The sequence below is a fragment of the Platichthys flesus genome, chromosome 15 (genome assembly GCF_949316205.1).
Source record: "Platichthys flesus chromosome 15, fPlaFle2.1, whole genome shotgun sequence".
NCBI classification, from domain to species: Eukaryota; Metazoa; Chordata; class Actinopteri; order Pleuronectiformes; family Pleuronectidae; genus Platichthys; species Platichthys flesus.
The window spans coordinates 19,629,018-19,647,946 of NC_084959.1; the positions used below are offsets into that span (position 1 = coordinate 19,629,018).

The 18,929-nt window shown below is 42.3% G+C and overlaps 3 protein-coding genes across 5 annotated transcripts; 1 reads left to right on the plus strand and 2 right to left on the minus strand.

Moving 5' to 3' along the window:
- Window positions 1-99: 99 nt before the first annotated feature.
- Window positions 100-3,891, minus strand: thap12a (THAP domain containing 12a). The gene is made up of 5 exons (XM_062406894.1): window positions 3,694-3,891; window positions 2,743-2,860; window positions 2,554-2,652; window positions 2,420-2,456; window positions 100-2,282 (listed from the first exon to the last, which is right to left on the minus strand). The coding sequence occupies exons 1-5, from the start codon at window positions 3,777-3,779 to the stop codon at window positions 466-468; spliced, it is 2,157 nt and encodes a 718-aa protein (XP_062262878.1). The 5' UTR covers window positions 3,780-3,891; the 3' UTR covers window positions 100-465.
- Window positions 3,892-5,007: 1,116 nt separating this feature from the next.
- si:ch211-266i6.3 (cytoskeleton-associated protein 2) lies at window positions 5,008-7,936 on the plus strand. Of its 2 annotated transcripts, none has more exons than XM_062405731.1 (7): window positions 5,008-5,102; window positions 5,429-5,483; window positions 5,593-6,401; window positions 6,485-6,761; window positions 6,869-6,929; window positions 7,015-7,246; window positions 7,339-7,936. In XM_062405731.1, exons 1-7 carry the CDS (start codon window positions 5,023-5,025, stop codon window positions 7,595-7,597), a joined length of 1,773 nt encoding a protein of 590 aa, XP_062261715.1. In that variant the 5' UTR covers window positions 5,008-5,022; the 3' UTR covers window positions 7,598-7,936. The 2 variants fall into 2 exon arrangements, with proteins under 2 accessions (XP_062261715.1, XP_062261716.1); XM_062405732.1 differs by having other exon boundaries at window positions 5,009-5,106; window positions 7,339-7,933.
- A 464-nt stretch (window positions 7,937-8,400) lies between these two features.
- stt3a (STT3 oligosaccharyltransferase complex catalytic subunit A) lies at window positions 8,401-18,566 on the minus strand. Of its 2 annotated transcripts, none has more exons than XM_062405729.1 (18): window positions 18,467-18,566; window positions 17,640-17,760; window positions 17,476-17,536; window positions 17,261-17,382; window positions 16,927-17,072; window positions 15,910-16,000; window positions 15,715-15,821; window positions 15,107-15,271; window positions 14,788-14,968; window positions 14,518-14,673; window positions 12,863-12,954; window positions 12,563-12,718; window positions 11,774-11,962; window positions 11,179-11,295; window positions 10,999-11,101; window positions 10,416-10,604; window positions 9,810-9,925; window positions 8,401-9,086 (listed from the first exon to the last, which is right to left on the minus strand). In XM_062405729.1, exons 2-18 carry the CDS (start codon window positions 17,725-17,727, stop codon window positions 9,048-9,050), a joined length of 2,118 nt encoding a protein of 705 aa, XP_062261713.1. In that variant the 5' UTR covers window positions 17,728-17,760; window positions 18,467-18,566; the 3' UTR covers window positions 8,401-9,047. The 2 variants fall into 2 exon arrangements, with proteins under 2 accessions (XP_062261713.1, XP_062261714.1); XM_062405730.1 differs by lacking the exon at window positions 18,467-18,566 and adding an exon at window positions 18,310-18,372.
- Window positions 18,567-18,929: the final 363 nt, after the last annotated feature.

The window sequence follows — 18,929 nt, forward strand, 5'->3', positions numbered from 1 at the left end:
TTACTTACTCATCCATCCGCCCATCATAATATATAAGTGTTGTATGTACTCTGTTGTGTATAAATGTATGGTGGAGAAGACAACCACAAACACTTAAAATTCCAAAGAATACATCTCTTTATTCACTGTACATGTTCAGGGTAGGTTTTATTAATCCCACTATCCACTTATCAAATGTCAGCAGATCCACTGGTGACAGACACACTTTGATAACATTTATAACTCTAAACCCAGTCTAAATAGTTTTCTATTGATTTGAACAGTGGAAAAAAGGAATGCTAACATCAATAAAGACAGCAGTCTGGCATGACACTTTGCTGTTGAGATGTTTGTTTTTTATCAAATCTAGCATGTAAATGAACAATCAATAAATCTACCTCAAGTTAAAGATAACACAACCAGCACCTACTAACAAAGCAGTGGCTAATCTCTCCAGAGGCTGATACAAATCACAACTGAGTTCATTCACACCTGCCCCTCTCTGGTAGGGTATGTGTTCACGTAGACCTCAACCATTGAATCCAGATCATACCCTACATCATAATTCATGTGTAAAACAGCAAGATTTTTTGATTTGAACTGGTCAGGCATGTTCTCCATGTACATCCCGAAGCTCTTGAACGCCACATCGCAGCTGTCCTCCAGAGCGAACGTAGGCAGGGTGCCAATCAGTCTCAGGGCCACAAGCACATTTGGGAAGAACTTCACATCGGGCAGCTGCAGCGTTTCATGAAGGCTGGATGGCGACGTCTCACCTTTGACCTTTTTGCTCCACTTCACCCACCAACAGTTGAGCTCTGCAGAGAGGGTAGCTGCATTAGGGATTAAATTCTTAAACATCTGAATGCTCTCCTCCTCGGGTTCACTGGACTTGTGCTGCTCTATGATGGCAGGGATCAGCGACAGACACCTCAGGGTCTTCAGGTGGTCCTTGCCAAACAGCTCGTCAATTTCTTTGATGATGTGGTTCACCACGGGAACAGACAGGTGGTTTTTGTAGTAACTGTCTGGTTGATTGGTTCCAGATTCTGACTGATACTTCCTCAAAAATGAGCGAGGAAGCTTGACCGGGATCTCCATCGCATTGGCTAGGTTAACAGCCTCATCATTCCAGAACTCATGATACACATCGATGTTGTCCGACACTTCCTTCAGGGAGTGCAGTACAGCTTTTAGACTGCTTGCCGCAAAATGAGCATCCTGTTCTTTCCCCTGCACGTTCTTCCCAAATGCTCGAGTGAGAGTCATTGTGTTTTTCAGCACGACCAGCGCCATGATGAACTCAAAGTCAGTAAGTGCTTTCGATATCTCTAAGGCGCTGTGTGCGACTTGATCGTTCCACCTCATTTCCTCGTTATCATGCACGCTGTCCACACATAATAGCAGGGCCTCTACGATGTCCACCGCCACTTCAAACGCATCGTGCTGTCTGGTCCAGCTGGAGCGACAGGTCTCCTTCAGTTCATTGGCTTTCTCTTCTTTGTCTGGGTAGAAAATCGAAATTGCATGCTCCAACTCCAGCTGTAGGAACTGGGACTGACTGAAGAACGATTCAATTTTCTTAAAGGTAGACATAACGAGCTGAACCCCAGACAAAGCCATGCTACTGGCAAGTGACACGTTCAGCGTTCGACTAGATCTCAGCGCAACTACTGCCAATGGATATTTCTCAATCAGTTTGGCAGAAAATGCTTTGATTTTGCCAAAATGTGTCCCAGAGTAGGAGTGGGCTTGACCTCGACACTGTTCCATATCCAGGCCCCATTTGTCAGTCATCTCAGACAGCAGTTTCTCTGCCAGGTCATCTCCATCACCTTCAAAGTCAAGGAATCCAAAGAACCTCTCCCGCAGGCAGTTAGACTGGTCCACAAAACGGACAAACACAGGGAGGGACCATTCTCCTGAGATCTTCACCACATCATCAGTGAGTAATGAGAAAGAGCCGTTTAGTTTTACTTCCTCCACCAGCTTACTGCGGATGCATTTTTCACACACCTCAATCAACTGACTGAGCTGGGCTGAGGACCAGGCCTCCTTGTTCTCATCATACTTCTTCTTCAGGACTTCATCTCCACAATTCATGCGATATTCTAACAATGCCTGAAAGTTGCTTGACCCAAGATCATCTTGTTTCACATCACCAGGCCCTGTAGGAGGAATGCTCTGCTCTCCCAAAAGCACAAGAACTTCAAATAATGACTTTAGATACTCCTTGTGTTCATCCTCCTCAGTAACAGTCGGGACATCTTCCTTTGCTGCCTCTGTTTGAGACTTCTTCATTTCTGAAAGGGAAACAGAAACGGTTGCAGTTCAGAAAACAAGTTATTTGTTAATCTGGTGACAAATATGGGCATGGGAATCATCTCATTTTCATTGTCAAGAAATATGTTTGTGTGTGTGTGTAGATTTTTCTTCTTACTTTTTCCCCCCCTACTCTCCGTTTCTTCCGTTTTGCTCTACAGAAATAAAGAGACAAGACACCAATTTAAATGAGTAGAAAATCAAATGGAAGCAAGAATTTCCCCCCAATTCAAAACTATATATTTTACCCACCGTCTCTTTGTTCCGCTTCACCTGTCCGTTTTGAGACTGGCTTGGTGTGTCAAAGATGGTCGGTATGGCATCATCCTTCAACACTGTACCTTGAGCTTCCTGAAAACAGTTAATTCCCAGAGGTTCATCACATAGCAAATATGGAGACTGACATCAGAAAATGATGTGCAACTGGAAGAAATAACTTACACTGTCAATGGAAGACGTTTCAAAATGTTTTCCACAGAGCCTGTAGTACCTGTACAGATGATCTGCTGATCTGTCTGCCAGGTCTTTCCTCTGGCATTTCTCTACCCACTTCTTTGACCTGGAGGGAGAGGGCAGAACCAATACCTTATCTCATCATGTCAAAAGCACAAAATGTACAAAGAAATCCTCCTAGCCTACTAGCATGACTGATACACACTCATGAAAGTTATTAAACCAGTATGGCATGATCAAATAAGAACTTCACAATGTGACCAGTAGTTACCCATCAACCCTTAATCATTTAAAATAATTGTATCATATGCATCTACTTTTGTATATACCTGTGGGCATATTCATGTATATATTAGTTGTTTTTATTTCTATCGTTGAACAGATGTAAATGAATATATGTATAAGTGGTTATGTTTTTTCTTTGGGTGTTTTCTTTTACCAGGGTTTGAATATTTTGTTTTTCTTTATTCACTATTCAAGGTCAATTCGAGATTACTCTTACTATTATTCAAAACACTCCTTGTGACTAAAAACTTGTAAACACTTTATCTGTTGTTAACATTTGAGGAAACCTATACTTTAATGAGATAATGCTGCACAACCATTCACATAGGTTAGAATGTAATGACTGTCGTTGACTCAAACATGGATGACTTTGAAATGTCATGAATACAATATGATGAGACACTGATGCTTAGTCCAATATACACTAACGAGTCATGGTACAGTGTATATTGGTACGTATGGCAGATTTAATAAAAGTCTGAGCAGATTTATTATTGAAGGCGTTAAAAGGCTGTTTGATTTAAATGTAATTTCAACAACAGTTAGTCTTGGTTCCACTATAATGGTTTGAATTTCCGCGCATTCTCAGCGGGTAGCTACAACATCTATGGCTACAACTAGCACTAGCTTTAGCATGTTGTTAGCATGAGTTACCTTTCTGCATCGTGAGGGAACCTGAAGAGTGGCTGATTATCTGATTTACTACTCGTGCAGCTCGGTGCTGCACAGCGGCTCTGCATTATTACAAAGTCTATATCGTACACGGGTTTAGCTTTGAGGTTACTCGGAGCATAGATATATAAGTAGCCAATTGCTAACGCTAGCTGTCATGTCATCTGAAACAAGATGGCTTCCGATTTGCAATTTCAAAATAAGATACACGAGGTGGCATAGTTTGAAACCTACGGTTTGATATACGATTTTTCAATTCAGGTATGTTCGATGAGAATGTAATTGGGAAAGAATGTTACATTACGTCTTGATAACATCATTGCAATATCCCCATCACAACTAAGCAATGCTTTACTTGTCAAATGTAAGTCATTCACACATCATCAAAATATGAATGAAACCACTCCACATAATCCATATATGTTTATTTGTCCCCATTTTAAAATTACTCTCATTTCTAAAGGCCGTGGAGACAAATAGTAGTTTTCAAGTTTAATTTGAAGGGAAAGCGGCTTCCCCGCTAAAACGATCTTTGGAACTTGATGTAACGAGGAGCGCGAGAGTTTCGGTTGGCTCCCACAATCCTTAGCGGTCTTTTCAAAGTGCGAGGGATGAAAACATGTCATGACAAATTCCTCATGAACATGTCATGGCATGTTTCACGAATGCTTTACTACAAGTGGCGAACAATAACATTGATGCAATATACATAAAATAATAATGATGCAATATATATAAAATAATATTGATGCAATATATATATATATATAAAATAATATACATTTTTTTCATTTCATTTGGTAATATTATAACCTGATATTTTCTTCAACATTTTATTGGTGTGGTATTTTTTAAATCAATGATTCGTGCATGTATCACGTCGTTTTATACTACTTTCCCTAGTAAATTATAATAATAATATTAAAATAAATATGTATATATATTCTATTTGATATTTCGCATGGACATTATCTACGTTTTGTGCTGGTTATCCCCTCCCACTACAGCAGCGTGAAGTGAACATGTGTGGGATCCTGAGTATCACTGCTGATGGAGGTTATAGCGGTGTGTACTGGGCACAGAGGCAGTGTATCGGCGGTCACACCCTGTGTGGAGCTTTCGCCAGGGACCGGTATCACTGGAATCCTATTTGCTTTCAAACATTTGAACAGAAGCAGTGAACAGTTGGGGGATAATGACAGAGGCGCCTGTTCTCCAACTCTCGTTCCCACTTTCGAGACATCCTATTGGTCAATCTTGCTCTCTCGCGATACTAGTGTGACCAATCGGAGCGCAACCGCGCCAACTTAAATGAAGTTCTGTTTTTCCGGAGCGAGGCGAGTCTCACTGATCCAGAGCTGCCTCCTCGAGTTGTCCTACAAACAACTGCAGTAGGTAAGTTAGCCTTTAGTACTTAACGTAATGTGAATGTATAATAAATAACAGCTCATATTGCGTACCACTAACAATAACTCTCCCTGTTGTCCTTCATGTCCGTTGATTTTACCTTTCGAGCACGTTAACGTTCCGCCCCATCGGCCATTGAATTAATACATTTTTTGTTAAGAAATCGCGATCAGCTGCTTAATATCTGCACAGTTTTAACTGTTTGGTCAATAACATGTTGTCAACTATAACCATGACGTATCAAATGACCCAGCTCATTCACAGTTGTAGTTTTATCGTGTTATATATCGTGCTTTCTTCATTTTTACAGAAAACGCTCCAGAATGGATACCGTCGCAGTTTCAAGTCGAAACTGCGCCAACAAGGTAAGTTTATAGAGGTGGACATCACATGAACCGGTTGGTGTGTTTATTAATGAGTAACTTTAGATTGTCCCCTGCTCACATAATCATGTCATTGTTTTACATTTATTAGGGAAACAAGGAGAACGCTCAGCCTGCCCATGGAAGCATATCCCTCATCCCGAGAGATAAAAAGCCTGTGGCTCCTTTTCATGTGAAAAGCAACGAAAAAGGGGAGACCTCAGCAAAACATGGCCCTCTTAAACCCAAGCCCAAACTGGGGGACACAAGGTCCACATCTGGTGATGCTCTAAAAAAGACAAAGACTGCACAGAAAGATGGGAAACCAGCTGCTGCTTCTGATGTCGCACGACGACAAACACTCAGCCGGGCCTTCCTCACAGAGCAGGCTGTGAAACACCAAAAAATCGTTGCAGAAGTTCCAAAGCGGCCGGCTGCACCGCTGTCTTCCAGATCGGCTCTTGGCATGTACAAAGGAAAGATTGTAGAGTCAAAGATAGGATCCATTTGGAAGTCAACTGCTAGTCTGGACAGTGCAGACCTCAAACCAGTGGCGTCAAAAACCGAGAGACAAACTGTTCAGAATGTGAAAAAAGTAAGGTCACAATCTGTTTCTGACCTACCTGGACCTGGCACAAAAAAACCTGCTCCAACCGTGTCCAAGTCGGCGTTCAATAGACCTCCACAGGTATCCCGGCCTGCTGTCACCAGCCGCCCTCCTACAGGATTCTACTCTGCTCGCCCTTCTACCAGAACTGTCCCAGCAACCAAATCCAGAAACCCTGCCATGACCGCCACCAAGGGAAGTGGCTCACTGAGCTCCAAGCCCAAGATTCCAGTGAAAGACAAGGTCAACAAGCCTCCTGCCGCAAGCACCCTCAGTCAGTTCAGATTATCCGCGGAGACTGCTGAGGAAAAAAGGTAACATTTTATATTCAACACACGCACTTTGTTTGACCTGTGCATCCGAAACAGTCCCAAAATGTTTTGTGTTTTGTCGGCAGAGCAAAACTGGCTGAGTGGCTGGCTGCCAAGGGCAAGACGTCCAAGAGACCGGCTATGACAACAGCAGCACCTCCAAAACCCAACGGCCCCAAACCAGGAACCAATCTGAAATCCCAGCCTCGTGCTGAGCCTCGGCCTGCTGCACACCAACCAGACACACAGGAAGCAACGTTACCACCACGCAACCAAACTCCAAGGATCCTCAACACCACACTGGAGCTGCTGGAAAACTCGGATGAGGATCTGTCCGTTGACCCACAGGAAAGTGTGGATGATGTAAGTGAACAGTTTGTTGCCGCTTTAGCTGCTTTAAAACAAAAATCTTCCCTCCCCTGGTCACACACTAAACACCTGCATCTTCTCTCTGTTTCCTGTATTGACAGATTGTTGTGAACCTATGTGATGTTTTGGAGGCAATGGCGACTCCCTCCAGATGCAGTGAAAGTAAGTTTAGCCTTTTCTGATTTGTTTAGTCAATTCAGTTCTACACAGATGCTCAGGTTTACCTAACCCTGTTTTATGTCTCCAGGTGAATACTCACAGGTGACAGAAGAGTGTCATGATGTGACGGAGGACGTCAAAATGAAGGATGAATCTGACGAAGAGGAGGTGAATGACGCAGAAGAACGAGATGAACAAAAAAACGAGACAGATGACGAGGAATTGGAGAGTGATGATGATGATGTGCTGGGGACCACACCACCGATGGGAGATGCTTCAGTAGTAAAATACAGTGTGAAGACAACTCCATACCTGCAAAGGTGAGAATATTCTTTCCTCAAATCCTTTGAATCAGCTGTTTTCAGTTGTGTTCCATTTTGTTTCACCTTTTTAAAATATCTTCTGTGTGTAGTGTCAAAAGGACGATCGAAGGAGACGTCAGTTCATCCAGGAGGAAGAGCAACATCAAAGATCTGAAGTTTCTGACACCCGTTCGTCGCTCCACGCGCATTAATCGCCAATCCTCCCGCATGCCAACGATGCTGGCGGACCATGACCCCTGTGTGTCATCGCTGGCGGAGCTGGTGAAGCTGGATGATGACCCCAATGCCTACATTTACAGGAGAAACCCTGCTCTCCTAGACGATCTGCCCGACCGGCCCAGACTGTGAGGAGGAGCTCTGTATATGTGTTACTAAAAAAAGAGACGGTTTGCTAATGGACACTTAATACTGATGTTAAGATGGTGTTACTAATATACATTTGTTAAAGGATTTTAACCATATTAATAATTTTATTGTACTGTGGAAAACACTCATGTCTAGTTATTCTGCTTTGAATGTATTGTAAAGACTTTCCTCCAATAGCTTTTTACTTCAATGTAAAGTTGACACATATTGCAAAATGTTCTACAATAAAAGCATTGCCTTATTTAGGTCATTTGTGCTTTCATACTAGCCTTGTGAATGTTGATAAATGTCTACTTTGTAGGCTGCTTATTAAATCTGTGGCGATATCAGGTCAGGATCCAGAAACATATCTAGCAATTTCTTTCTGGCAGGCTGACAAGTCAGTACATTTTCTCAATAAGAAACACTAGGTGGCATAAGTAGCCACTCGATTTTAGTCAGCCTTGAACTCTGCACTGAATCGGCAGATGAGTCCTCTGGATTCAGTTTATAGTTTGACCAACCACATTTGAGCAATCTTTGGTTGTCGACAGGTAAAAGGTGGAACGAATTCGGAAATGCATCACCTATGCTTTTTCATTTATCTATATTCATGTGCAAATTGCTGTTTATAGATAAACCTAAACGTCATCTGGACCTGAAACAGTGTCAGTTTCGTTTGGAGAAAAGTTTGCCTGGTTTCTATGAAGATCGGAGGATGGCGTTTTGACCTGGATGTCTACTGTCTATGCCGGAAGTCTCAAATTATTGGCAATACTTCAGAATAAAAGAAGCAGGACTTTACATATAGTTTATGTATTTTTAATTCATAAACCCATAACTGAGTCAATTAGAGACAGTCTCACAATGACACCCGTGATGTGTGTGTATACGAGTAAAGAACATGGGATATTACAGAATCTTTCACTGTCTGGTACTATATAGCATTCTGTGCTATGGATGGTCCCCTCCTGAGGCTAATTCATCATAAAACGAAAGAGATTCCCAAATGCAACAACAGCACTCTTGTGATTATTTGACAGAATTTCAACATCAGATTTTACAAATAATTCAGTGCATTTCTTTTGTGAGAAAAAAAGACAAATCACATTTTTTCCATGTTTAATCCCACTTTAATTGACCAGATTATAAAAAATCTAAAGTGCTCAAATGAACACTACTTTCTCTTGACCACATTCATGGCAAACCCCTGATGTCAGACCGGATGTTTTGACACTAGCTTCCTCTGATCCCAGATGAGACATTTCATTATAACAAAAAAAAGAAAAGAAAAAAGAAACAATCATCCACAAGAAAAAAAAAAATCTCTGATGCAATTTTCTTCCCCAAAACAAAAGGTATAAAAAAGTACTCTTTCCCACTCATCTGCAGACCACAGGGGAAGGTGTTCAGTGCTGTGCGCTAAAAGAATCCTCACTGCCATCTGAAGGTTTTATGTTCTTGAAAGGCCTCGGTTGTCCAGATCTTTCACCTACAAAATGGAAAACAGGACAAGGTTATAAAGCTGTTGAAATGTATCTGTTCATACTATACTTTTTGCATAAACACATATCCTCCTGCATTAGTATAGCTACCACCCTCAGATAGATAGATAGATCAGTTAGAGTTATAAATGTGTTAATTTAAATTTATTCCAGTTGAGACTGCAACTAATGGTAAGATTATTTGATGATTAAATACAGTATTTATTAGGGCTGTGAGACAATAGATGACTAAAAATTATATAAAAAAATCTTCTTGACCAGGGTGATGTCACCAGGTTGTTTTAAACCAACAGGTCAGAGCAATTAAGGGATAGTTCACTGAAAAATGTAAAATCATGATGGTGTAAATTACGCAGTTTAAGGTTGAATATGTCGGGGCCTTCCAGACACTTGGACGACACCACTGGAGCAGTATGGAGGCATGCTTTGTCATTTTTTCAGGTTAATTATGTCTGAGGAAGGATTCACCATTAAATGCAATTGTATTTGATTTCGCTGCAATGCTTTTTACCCCTCGAGACCCCAAAAGTATTTTGTGGACTCAAACCCTTAACATATATTCTAATTCAAACTTTGGTTAACCCTAACCCAATTTCCTTCAATCGGTCATTTCTACACTTCTTTGTGATTTCTAACATTTCCCAAATAGAATCTGATCCTAATCAACAAGTTATTCTGATTTGTCAAAGAAAGGAGGCCGGCAGTGTTACCTTATATATCCTGACCAGCCAGTGCTCTGTCGTGTAGGCCTCCTCCAACACATCCAGCTCAAAGTCCTTGTTTCCGATTTCAGCGTTCCTCACTCTGTCATAACCAGGTGGACGCTCTGCAGAGAAAATCATCACAATTACAGCACACAATTCCTTCTGACAACAATTCACACTAAATGAGATGAACCATCAAATCTTAAGTTGTTCTGCCGCTAGTGCATTCAGCTCAGAAGCTGATACAGCAGTGCCTGATCTTTTGAAATCTTTCATACAGTAGTTTCCACTGAGGCCGTTTCAGAAATTAACTCGTAAATGTGCATCTTCGCAAAATTGGGTCACTGCTTTCTCCGGAGTCTTCCTTTGACACATAAGGTGAGAGGGGATGCAGGAGGTAAGATATAACTTCTGCTGTGGAGATCACATCTTTTTAGAGAAACTCTGGAGAAACTCTCTAGAAACTCTGGAGCAACCGACTCAGACCTTTGTCTTGTCACTTACAGCCGCTCCAGAGAATGTTAGGAGATTATCCAAAAGGCAACCAAGGGTTAATTTTCAATACATATTTCGCAGGCAGAGAATGCAATAACTGGCTGTAGAGTCACTCACTGGCTTCTGTGTAGACCTGGCCGAAGCGGTAGTAGCACATCTTGTACATTAGGCAGTTGAGCAGGACAGGTGAGCCCTCGCGGTCAACTCTGAACTCTCCAGTAGGAGTGTAGTAGTCGTGCTCCTTGATGTGTTTGCCTGTGTCTGTGCTTCCACCAATTCGGACCATCCACAAAAACTTGTTGATGTCTGTGATGAAAAGAGATTGATTACATTACATTTTATTTTTTTTACTTTACTTTGAAATGACCATTTAATAAAAGAATCCTTCAATGACAAAGTATTAAAAGCTTTGTGAAATTGCTGTCATTACTTAATCCTACAGATATAAATGGACCAAATAATTTAAAGGATGGCAAATTTGTACAAATCCATAATTATTACACAGTGAACGTGAAACAATGGGAGGTATCTGTGTGTATAAATATAAGTGGAGTATGTAGCAGAAATTGTAGTACGAATGTACGAGAGTTGTAATGGCTAAGAGAATGATTTTAATTTGTCACATCTACAACTGGTTATACACACACAGGTTTTGTTATTAATTATGTAATCAATGTTGTTAATGAAACTTAATACGTACCATCTGAGGAATAGCCTGTCAGTCCTCCAAAGATCACCAGGACGTAACTGACATCCAGCTCCCTCATGATCTCATAGGCCCGCTCTTCTGTAGATGCCATGGCCTACAGAACAAACCACAGCCCCTGTCAATACAGCAGCACTTCATAAACACAGGTGCCCTGAAGGTTACTCAGCTCACCTGTCCAACTCTGGAGATGTGAGTGTTGTTCCATGTGTTGTTGTCCACTAGAATCGTTCGATTGGCCATTGCCGTTATCTGATAGCCGTAATCCCACCATGACATCACTTTGGCATCCTGGAATCACAGAAATCTAACTCAAGTATTTGAATGGAAACACTTTGACATAACGGCTTTGACTGTGCAGAGCTAAACAATCTTTACACAAGATAGGTCAGCATCCGAATTTAAAGTGTGACTTCTTCCCTGGGTGAAAATGAGCACAGCTTTCCCAATTACAAGCTGTCGACCTTTGATTTGAGGGTGTTAACCTTTTCAAATATATATAAAATGTCATGATGAAGGGAGACGTCCCAAACGGTTGCCTCTGTGTAAGCACTGGCCCTGCAAGGTACAAAACGGTTTGAAACACTGGGTTTGGTTATGAGCCACGTTCAACCTATAAATGTAGATTTCCTTATAAATGTGGTAATACATGTGATATTAAAACTAGCATTAATGTATTTCATCAAAGAACAGTCATAATTTAGTTTATAGCTCAAACATTTAAATGTGTAGTACAACTTGAATGACTTCTTTATTTCCTATGACTGACCTCAGGGGTGTTGTGGCGGAGCCAGTAGTAAGCCTCTCTGAAGTCATCAAAGATGATACGGCTGCCGTCACCTCCACGGGCGGACAAGACAATTGAGGGAGAGGAGTAGGCTTCGCTGGTCACCCAGGTAGAGTGGAAGGTGTATGTGATGAGGAAGAAGGTCATGACCAGAATCATTCCACTGGCAACCTGGTGGGTACACAACACAGGGTTAGGGTTTCTGTATGCCTGCCTTGACTCTGACATCGGAAATCAACTGGATTGGCACTCTGAGCAAATACCTCCATCAAGGCCAAACAATCCATACAACATCTGTCCAGATCTTATAATAAAGAGATAAAGGAAAAGGGAAGTGGTCTGATAATCTGAATACCATTGTTTAAACTCATAGATCTCAACAAGATTATCATGTTTGATTTTGTACATCAAAATCCACACTATTCAGAGACAGGCGAGAATGTTGCAATGTCAAGGGAAGTGATAAAAAACATCCTGGATCTTTAACCAAATGTAATGGGTTTTTCCCTGGCTCAGGTCCCATTCTACTTCAAGTGAAGATTTGTTCAGTAGTTTTTAACCCTTTCAAAATTTAAATGAAAAGAAAAACCCAGACAAAGCAGAGAAAATATTAAAGTAGAATACATGTTATTAAAAAACTAAATGACCATCACTGTTCATTTAGTTATTTCTTTTTCCAGAGAGAAAAACAAATATGGTCAATTTTTCACTGTGGCTGACACCACCCTCCGACAGCTAGAGCAACACAAACCAGTCCCTCAGACCTCCTACCTCGTTTTTGATGGGGTAGGTGGCATCCTGCTGCTTCTTGCTTTTCTTGTCTGGCCGGCTCACATCCAGATTCTTCATGTAAGTGGTTAGCACCTGGGACACGCCGATGCCCGACAGGATGCACATAACTGGGGCCAGCACCAACATCAGACGCACCTGAGGAGGCAATCAAAATGAAGGACATCAACCCATGTTACATATAAAGCCCTGACTACTTGTAACCTAAAAGCAAAGCAAATAACTGGCTCTCTGAGGAGTCGTTAGACATGTACAACATGTGCGGCTCTATACAGGACGTACCATGACAGCTGAGAAGTACATGCTGGTCACTCCATACATGATGATGAAAATTCTGGCATCAGACAGGTTGTTGAAACAGTAGTACAGACCAACTGTGAGGAAAGCAAAAGGTTACAGTCAGTAAAAAGCCAAAAAGACTTATAGTAAGCTGTGTTCAATTTTATCCAAGATATGTATGAATCAGTCAAACTTAATCTGTATAAAGTTTCATAATTCACTGATGAGCCAAGAGTAAACACATCAAAAAAAGCTGAGTGATATATTTCATAAAATTTACTAGGGATGCACCGATATGGAAATTCTTGGCCGATACCGATATTTAAAACAACAATCTGGCCGATACCGATATTTGTTTATTTTCTTTTTGTTGTTATTCATTCACCCTTTTGTGCCAGAAAAATAATGAAATCATTATTTAAAAAGCACTATTTAAAATTTTTTTAGCCTTTCATAACTCTTATCTTTTAATGAGCACAAATTGAATCAGATTTATGAAACAATCTTTGATTTAACTAAACTTTATTTAACAGAGACATATTATGCCCATTTTACCGCAAGTTGAAATGGTTCCTTGGGATCTTAATGAAATGACTAACATATTTTGGTCAAAATACCACAAGGATAATTTAAAACAGCACCTTTTTACCCTGTCTAAAACAGCCCTGTTAAAGTATCATTATAGAGAACGCTCTTCTCATTGATTTACGGTAGCAGTATTGCCCGTTTATTAGATGTGTGTATGACGTATGTTGTCAATTCCCTTGTTACCTGTGCATGAGACGGATGAATAGAGCCGATGCACATCAGAATAAAGTACTTAAACAGATGGTACGCTCATACTTTTTACACCAAGTTACACTGCGTGAGTCAAGATAACTTAACAAGCCCTCCTCAGTTTTACCTGTTGTTGGTGTCTGGCAGAAATCATATCGCGTCAACACCCACCGTGCCCCTTCGCGAATCTTGTTTTAATTAAACGGTCGGATTCCCCTGGTCTGCACCAGTTCTCAGTCAGCTGCTAGGCGCAAGCTGAGGCGCACCGCAGGGTGCCCCCCCCCCCGCGCGAACAGAGGGTTCCCCCAGCGGTCGCCATAGCTGATGTGATCCGCAAGAAGGGCCCGACACGCGTCCAGAGTGGCCTTCCCTGACCGCGTACCCGGTCCCCTCCAACGGCCCGCCTTCCGCGCCGGTGATGGACACTGCCCCGCGGCCCCAGAGAAAGAAAGCCCCCGCACCAGTGACGCTGTGAGGTGCCACCGGATGAGGACCTCCGGTGCCGCACACTGAGCCTCCGGCGGCGTGGAGAGGAGGGCGACGGAGCGACTGCTCCCCAGCCGCGGCACGTGCCCAGCGGTTTTACCACAAATATGAACATCGGCCAATGATATCGGTGAAAGTCAAGTTTGTTACCGATAAGCCGATATCAGTAAACGAGGCGAATATCGGCCGCTACCGATGTTCGGCCGATAAATCAGTGCATCCCTAAAATTTAATATAAAATGTATCACAGGAGGGTGTAGCAGGGGCTTGGAGCGAAAACGCTAAGTTGCCTCAACAAATATTTTTGTCTTACACTTTGGACCGGCTAACTGATTCGTACCAGAGGATCTGAGTTCCCACACAGTGAAAACAGTTTATGTCGAGAGCAAACTTGCCTGGGAACATGAAGACCAGCAGCTGGAGGTCAAAGTAATACGAGGACCAGGTTGTGGGCTGATGCTCAGAGACAGACGCGATGATGGGGATGTTGTTCTTGGCATAGGAGGGGTCCAGCAGGGAGTAGAAACGGCCAGTCCATGGAGAGATCTTACCTGAGGAGAACATAGTTCAGGGTGTTAGTCATGGTCCCAAAGCAAGAGAACAAATCAGTTGGCAATTGTAATTGTAATTTTTCCATCAATCATGTCACCAAACACAACTGTTACCTGTTAGCATGAGAACAGTGCCCACAGACAGCAGGACGAAGCCCACCAGGGAGATGACGCTCTTGAACAACACCTCAAATTGCTGGGCGTTGAGCTTACTGCGTAGGAAGTCCACAAAGGCATGAATCTGGCACAACCCAAACACACCGAAGGCTGCCATGTGCTCTGAAGACTGCACCGGCTGGTGTAAGAGAGAGGAGAGACCCAGGTGAACCATGTGAATCGCAAAGAGCAAAACCATTACGTTTTTATCCTCTTTGGCCGAGTTGATGTTTTGATTTGGAAAATGTTTGTTATTTTCTTTGTCCTCAAGGCTTACCTGGAATCCAACAAAAGAGATCTGCATGGAGAGGATGGTGCCCAGGCAGTAGACTGTGCAGTAGGCTACATATATGCGGTGAGAGAATCGGCCAGTGAGCATCAGCACCAGGACGTGGAGGGGGATAAGGTTGATCAGGAACACGTAGCCACCCCAGGAGGAAACCTACGTACACGCAAACACTCAATCATGACCCTTGTTTATTCTGAATTCATTCAGTCAAAACGTTCAGTGTGTAAGATTTGGGTGAAAGAGATCTATTGGCCGAAATTAAATAAACAATATTACTCTAGTGAAACTAATTTGTGTGTAATCTTCTAAACTGTAAGAATTGTTTTTTTCTTTACCTTAAAATGGGCCCTTTATATTTACATCGGGAGGGGGGGCCACTCTACAGAGGACCATGCTTTTTACATTTGTCCAAACTGGAAAGACTAAAGATGTCTTAAGTTTTTATGACAACTGAAGGTTACGAAAGGTTCTCTTTCATGTTTGGAAGGGGAGGCTGAGGTGAGGGGTATTCAGCTGCAACACACAACTTCACCACTAGATGTCACTAAACTCTACACACTGAACCTTTAAACAAGCAGATTTTTAGATCTCCTCACCATGTAGAAGTAGGCCAGTGCACACACCGATGACCAATACACTGACCCAGTGTTGACAGCCTTGATCCACATGTAATAGGTCAGCAGCATGCAAAAGATAGCAATTCCTGTGTAATAAAGCACAGGTGAAATTACTTATTAATCTTTTACAGATAATTTATTTTAACAACATTATTGTGCACATCATGCACATACCTTCATTATCATATGAGCCAGCAACCGACCGAGAGATATAACCAGGAACCACTGCGATCATGGCAGCAGCCAGGAGCCCAGCACCTGCATCCTGCAGAGACAAACAACAATTCAGCGGAAGTATATTTATAGTTAGAAAAGAAATATACAACTCAGCAGAAAGCAGAATACTCACTTTTAAGTGAGGCTACTAATGTTTTAAAGGGGCACTCCATAGATTTTTCACATACATATTAGTCTATTTGTTGCAATGATTATCACTCACTCAATGCAATCACTTATATTATGTCTTCTCTGGCTCTGATGGGGGCTACCTTAAGTTATTTGGGAAATCATGTATCAGTCTTGAGACTGAAGTTTTTCAAGGAAACTCTGGGTTACAAACCGGGGGTATGAAGTTTGAAAGATGTGGAAATTTATTAGCCAAGAGGAGCCTAATGTCCGGGCTGCACTGGGCGACTATATAGAAAGTGATAGCTGCTTTGCCGATCGGCTGCATCTCGCACGCCTCTCCTGTTTATGCTGCATGGCTGTTGTAGAGGTGCTACATGAGGTGTCTGGTATGATATCTATATTTACTAGTTTAAAAGTAGGCCTAAGTACTCTTTTAGTCTGGTAATTTCAAAATAAATACTTGTTAAAAGAAATGAATGTATTCAGTCAATGGAAATTCTAAGAGTGCTATTAATTTGAAACGGGTATGGGAAGAGTTGGACATTTTTTACATATATATTAGTTACATATTCACCATATATAGACACTGAAACTGTGGTGAAAGATCCTTTTCACCTTCTGTTTGGCAGCGAGCAGAGAAAAAAGGCAAAACATGGTCTCGGAAATGGATAGCAAGAGGTTCTATGAAGAACGTGTACCTCTTACGCATTCATTATGGCCCAGGCGTCATATATATATAAGATTAGCTAAAACCGCTAAAGTTCCTCATAAGAGAGAAGGCTAGCCATTTATATCATCAAGAATTCATTAAGTTTTTCATTTTGTATCTTGGTACCGTTTTACCTTAAGCTCCTTGGTGAAGTGGTAGGTAACGACAGTGGTGAAAGAGGAGAACAAGGGAGCCAGGAAGACGCAGACGTTACGGATGTCAATGGTGATGTGGAAAAAATGAAGGACATGGTACAGGACAGCAGAGGTGATCATTAGTCCTGGTGGGAGAGAAGAGGGGAGATACAGGACATATTGAAATAAACTCGCTGCACGCTGACTCTCTTTATTTGAACCTCATGCAACTTTGGAGCTTTTGTACCTGACATTAAACAACCTAGGAAAATAGGCTGATGAGCTTGCAATTGTCGACTTGCACTTTTCTCTGGTCATTTAATCGGATTCCTACCTGGATAGATGGTGCCTCCAATGATCCTGCCCAGAGGATACCATGCCCTGTCATCAAACCAATTGTGAAACTTGTAAAATCCTTCTTCTGTCAAGAAGCGGGTGGTACGGTAGTTGAAGTACCTGGTGATGAGATTAATGTTAAAGTGAGACATTATTATTATCATTGATGAGGAAAAACATCTAACAATTAACTGAATTACAAGCAGAACTTACGGATCAAACTCATGGATGACGCTTTCGAACCTCAAGACAGAAAACAGCCTGGTGGAGAACGCTGAAATAAGAAAAAGCACACAGTGGATCCAGAGGTTTATTTTGAACCATCAAGAGACAATTACCAGTGATGTGTGAGAACCAGAACTTAGTAGGGGACTCACAGAGGATTGCAGCCATAGACAGGATGAGCAGCTTCAGCAGCGTGTCCTGTTTCTCGTAGGACAAACGCAAGAAGCCCAGCTTGGTCATTTTGGCGAGGTTAGGGACAGCTCACCGCACAACCTGCAGGGAGGAAGACATACACGTTGACGAGTGTGTTGGGGAAAGCACTGAAAAGGCCTCTGTGGCCCAGCACTGACTGAGAACATGTCTGCATGGTCCTAATGAAACAAGCCAGATGTTCAGAGGAGATCTCAAAGTCTTGCAGGAGTCACCCTCCACGTCCAGCCCAACCAGATAAGGCCACGCACTTGGATGCTGCGTCAGGAACCAGGAAGCAGCCACTCTGGAAAACTTCAGCAGGGACTCGGGTCTCTGTGTGTCTTCAGATTTTATATTAAGAAGCCGTTTGCAACGCAGGAAACAAACCATTCAGATGGACAGAGCTGGGATTAAGCACTTTCAGAGAGGGAGCGTTCGAAGTGCTGACAGCTTCCCCACACCACAGAGCAAGGCACCAGCAGCAGCTAGCATGTACTAACTACACGTTAACACACACTTTACGACACGTCAACACACGAATTGCTACAGCTCGGCAGCTTCAGGCGGGTAAGGTCTGTTGCTGCTGCTCACATCCAGACTGAAGTGTTTGGAGTAGCTAGCGAGGCTAACCTGCTAGCTGCTGTATCCTGCTCCGCGTCCCGTCACAAACGTATTCAGTAAAAACCCGGAGGCTCCTTCACGCGAGTCAGCAGAACAACAGTTAGAAATCAAATCCGCGGCTGCATAACTTGCTCCCGCTTTGAATAAAATGTTCATTCAGACTCACCCGCTCCGTTCCTGCACTCAAACACTTCTCTCACACAAGCTTCACTGCCTGCGTGTCCCGCCCCTGGCGGCGCCGCTCTGCGCGTTTATTGGTCGAACGTCAGTCAACAGAAAACAAGCGCGCGTCTGAATGGTTGCTCAGCTGTTCGTCAAACCCGCTTCCCTGCCTTGTAACTGTAGTGTAGTGACGTGTCCTTAGTGCGAGGAGGACACGTGTCGACCCCTGCTGGTTGAAAGCACGCACGACCTAAAAATGTCACCTCTGTGATTACTTCACAGAAATACAGAAAAGGTTCCAGCGACTTATTCTATTCTACACAATTATACAATAATACTTGAACATTTATTTTAGCACAATTAGAATAATACTTTTATTACCGAATATAAGGCATACATAATGATGATTCTCATGACAATAATTATTGATCATGATTAAATTATAATTTTTTTAAATTACAAATTAT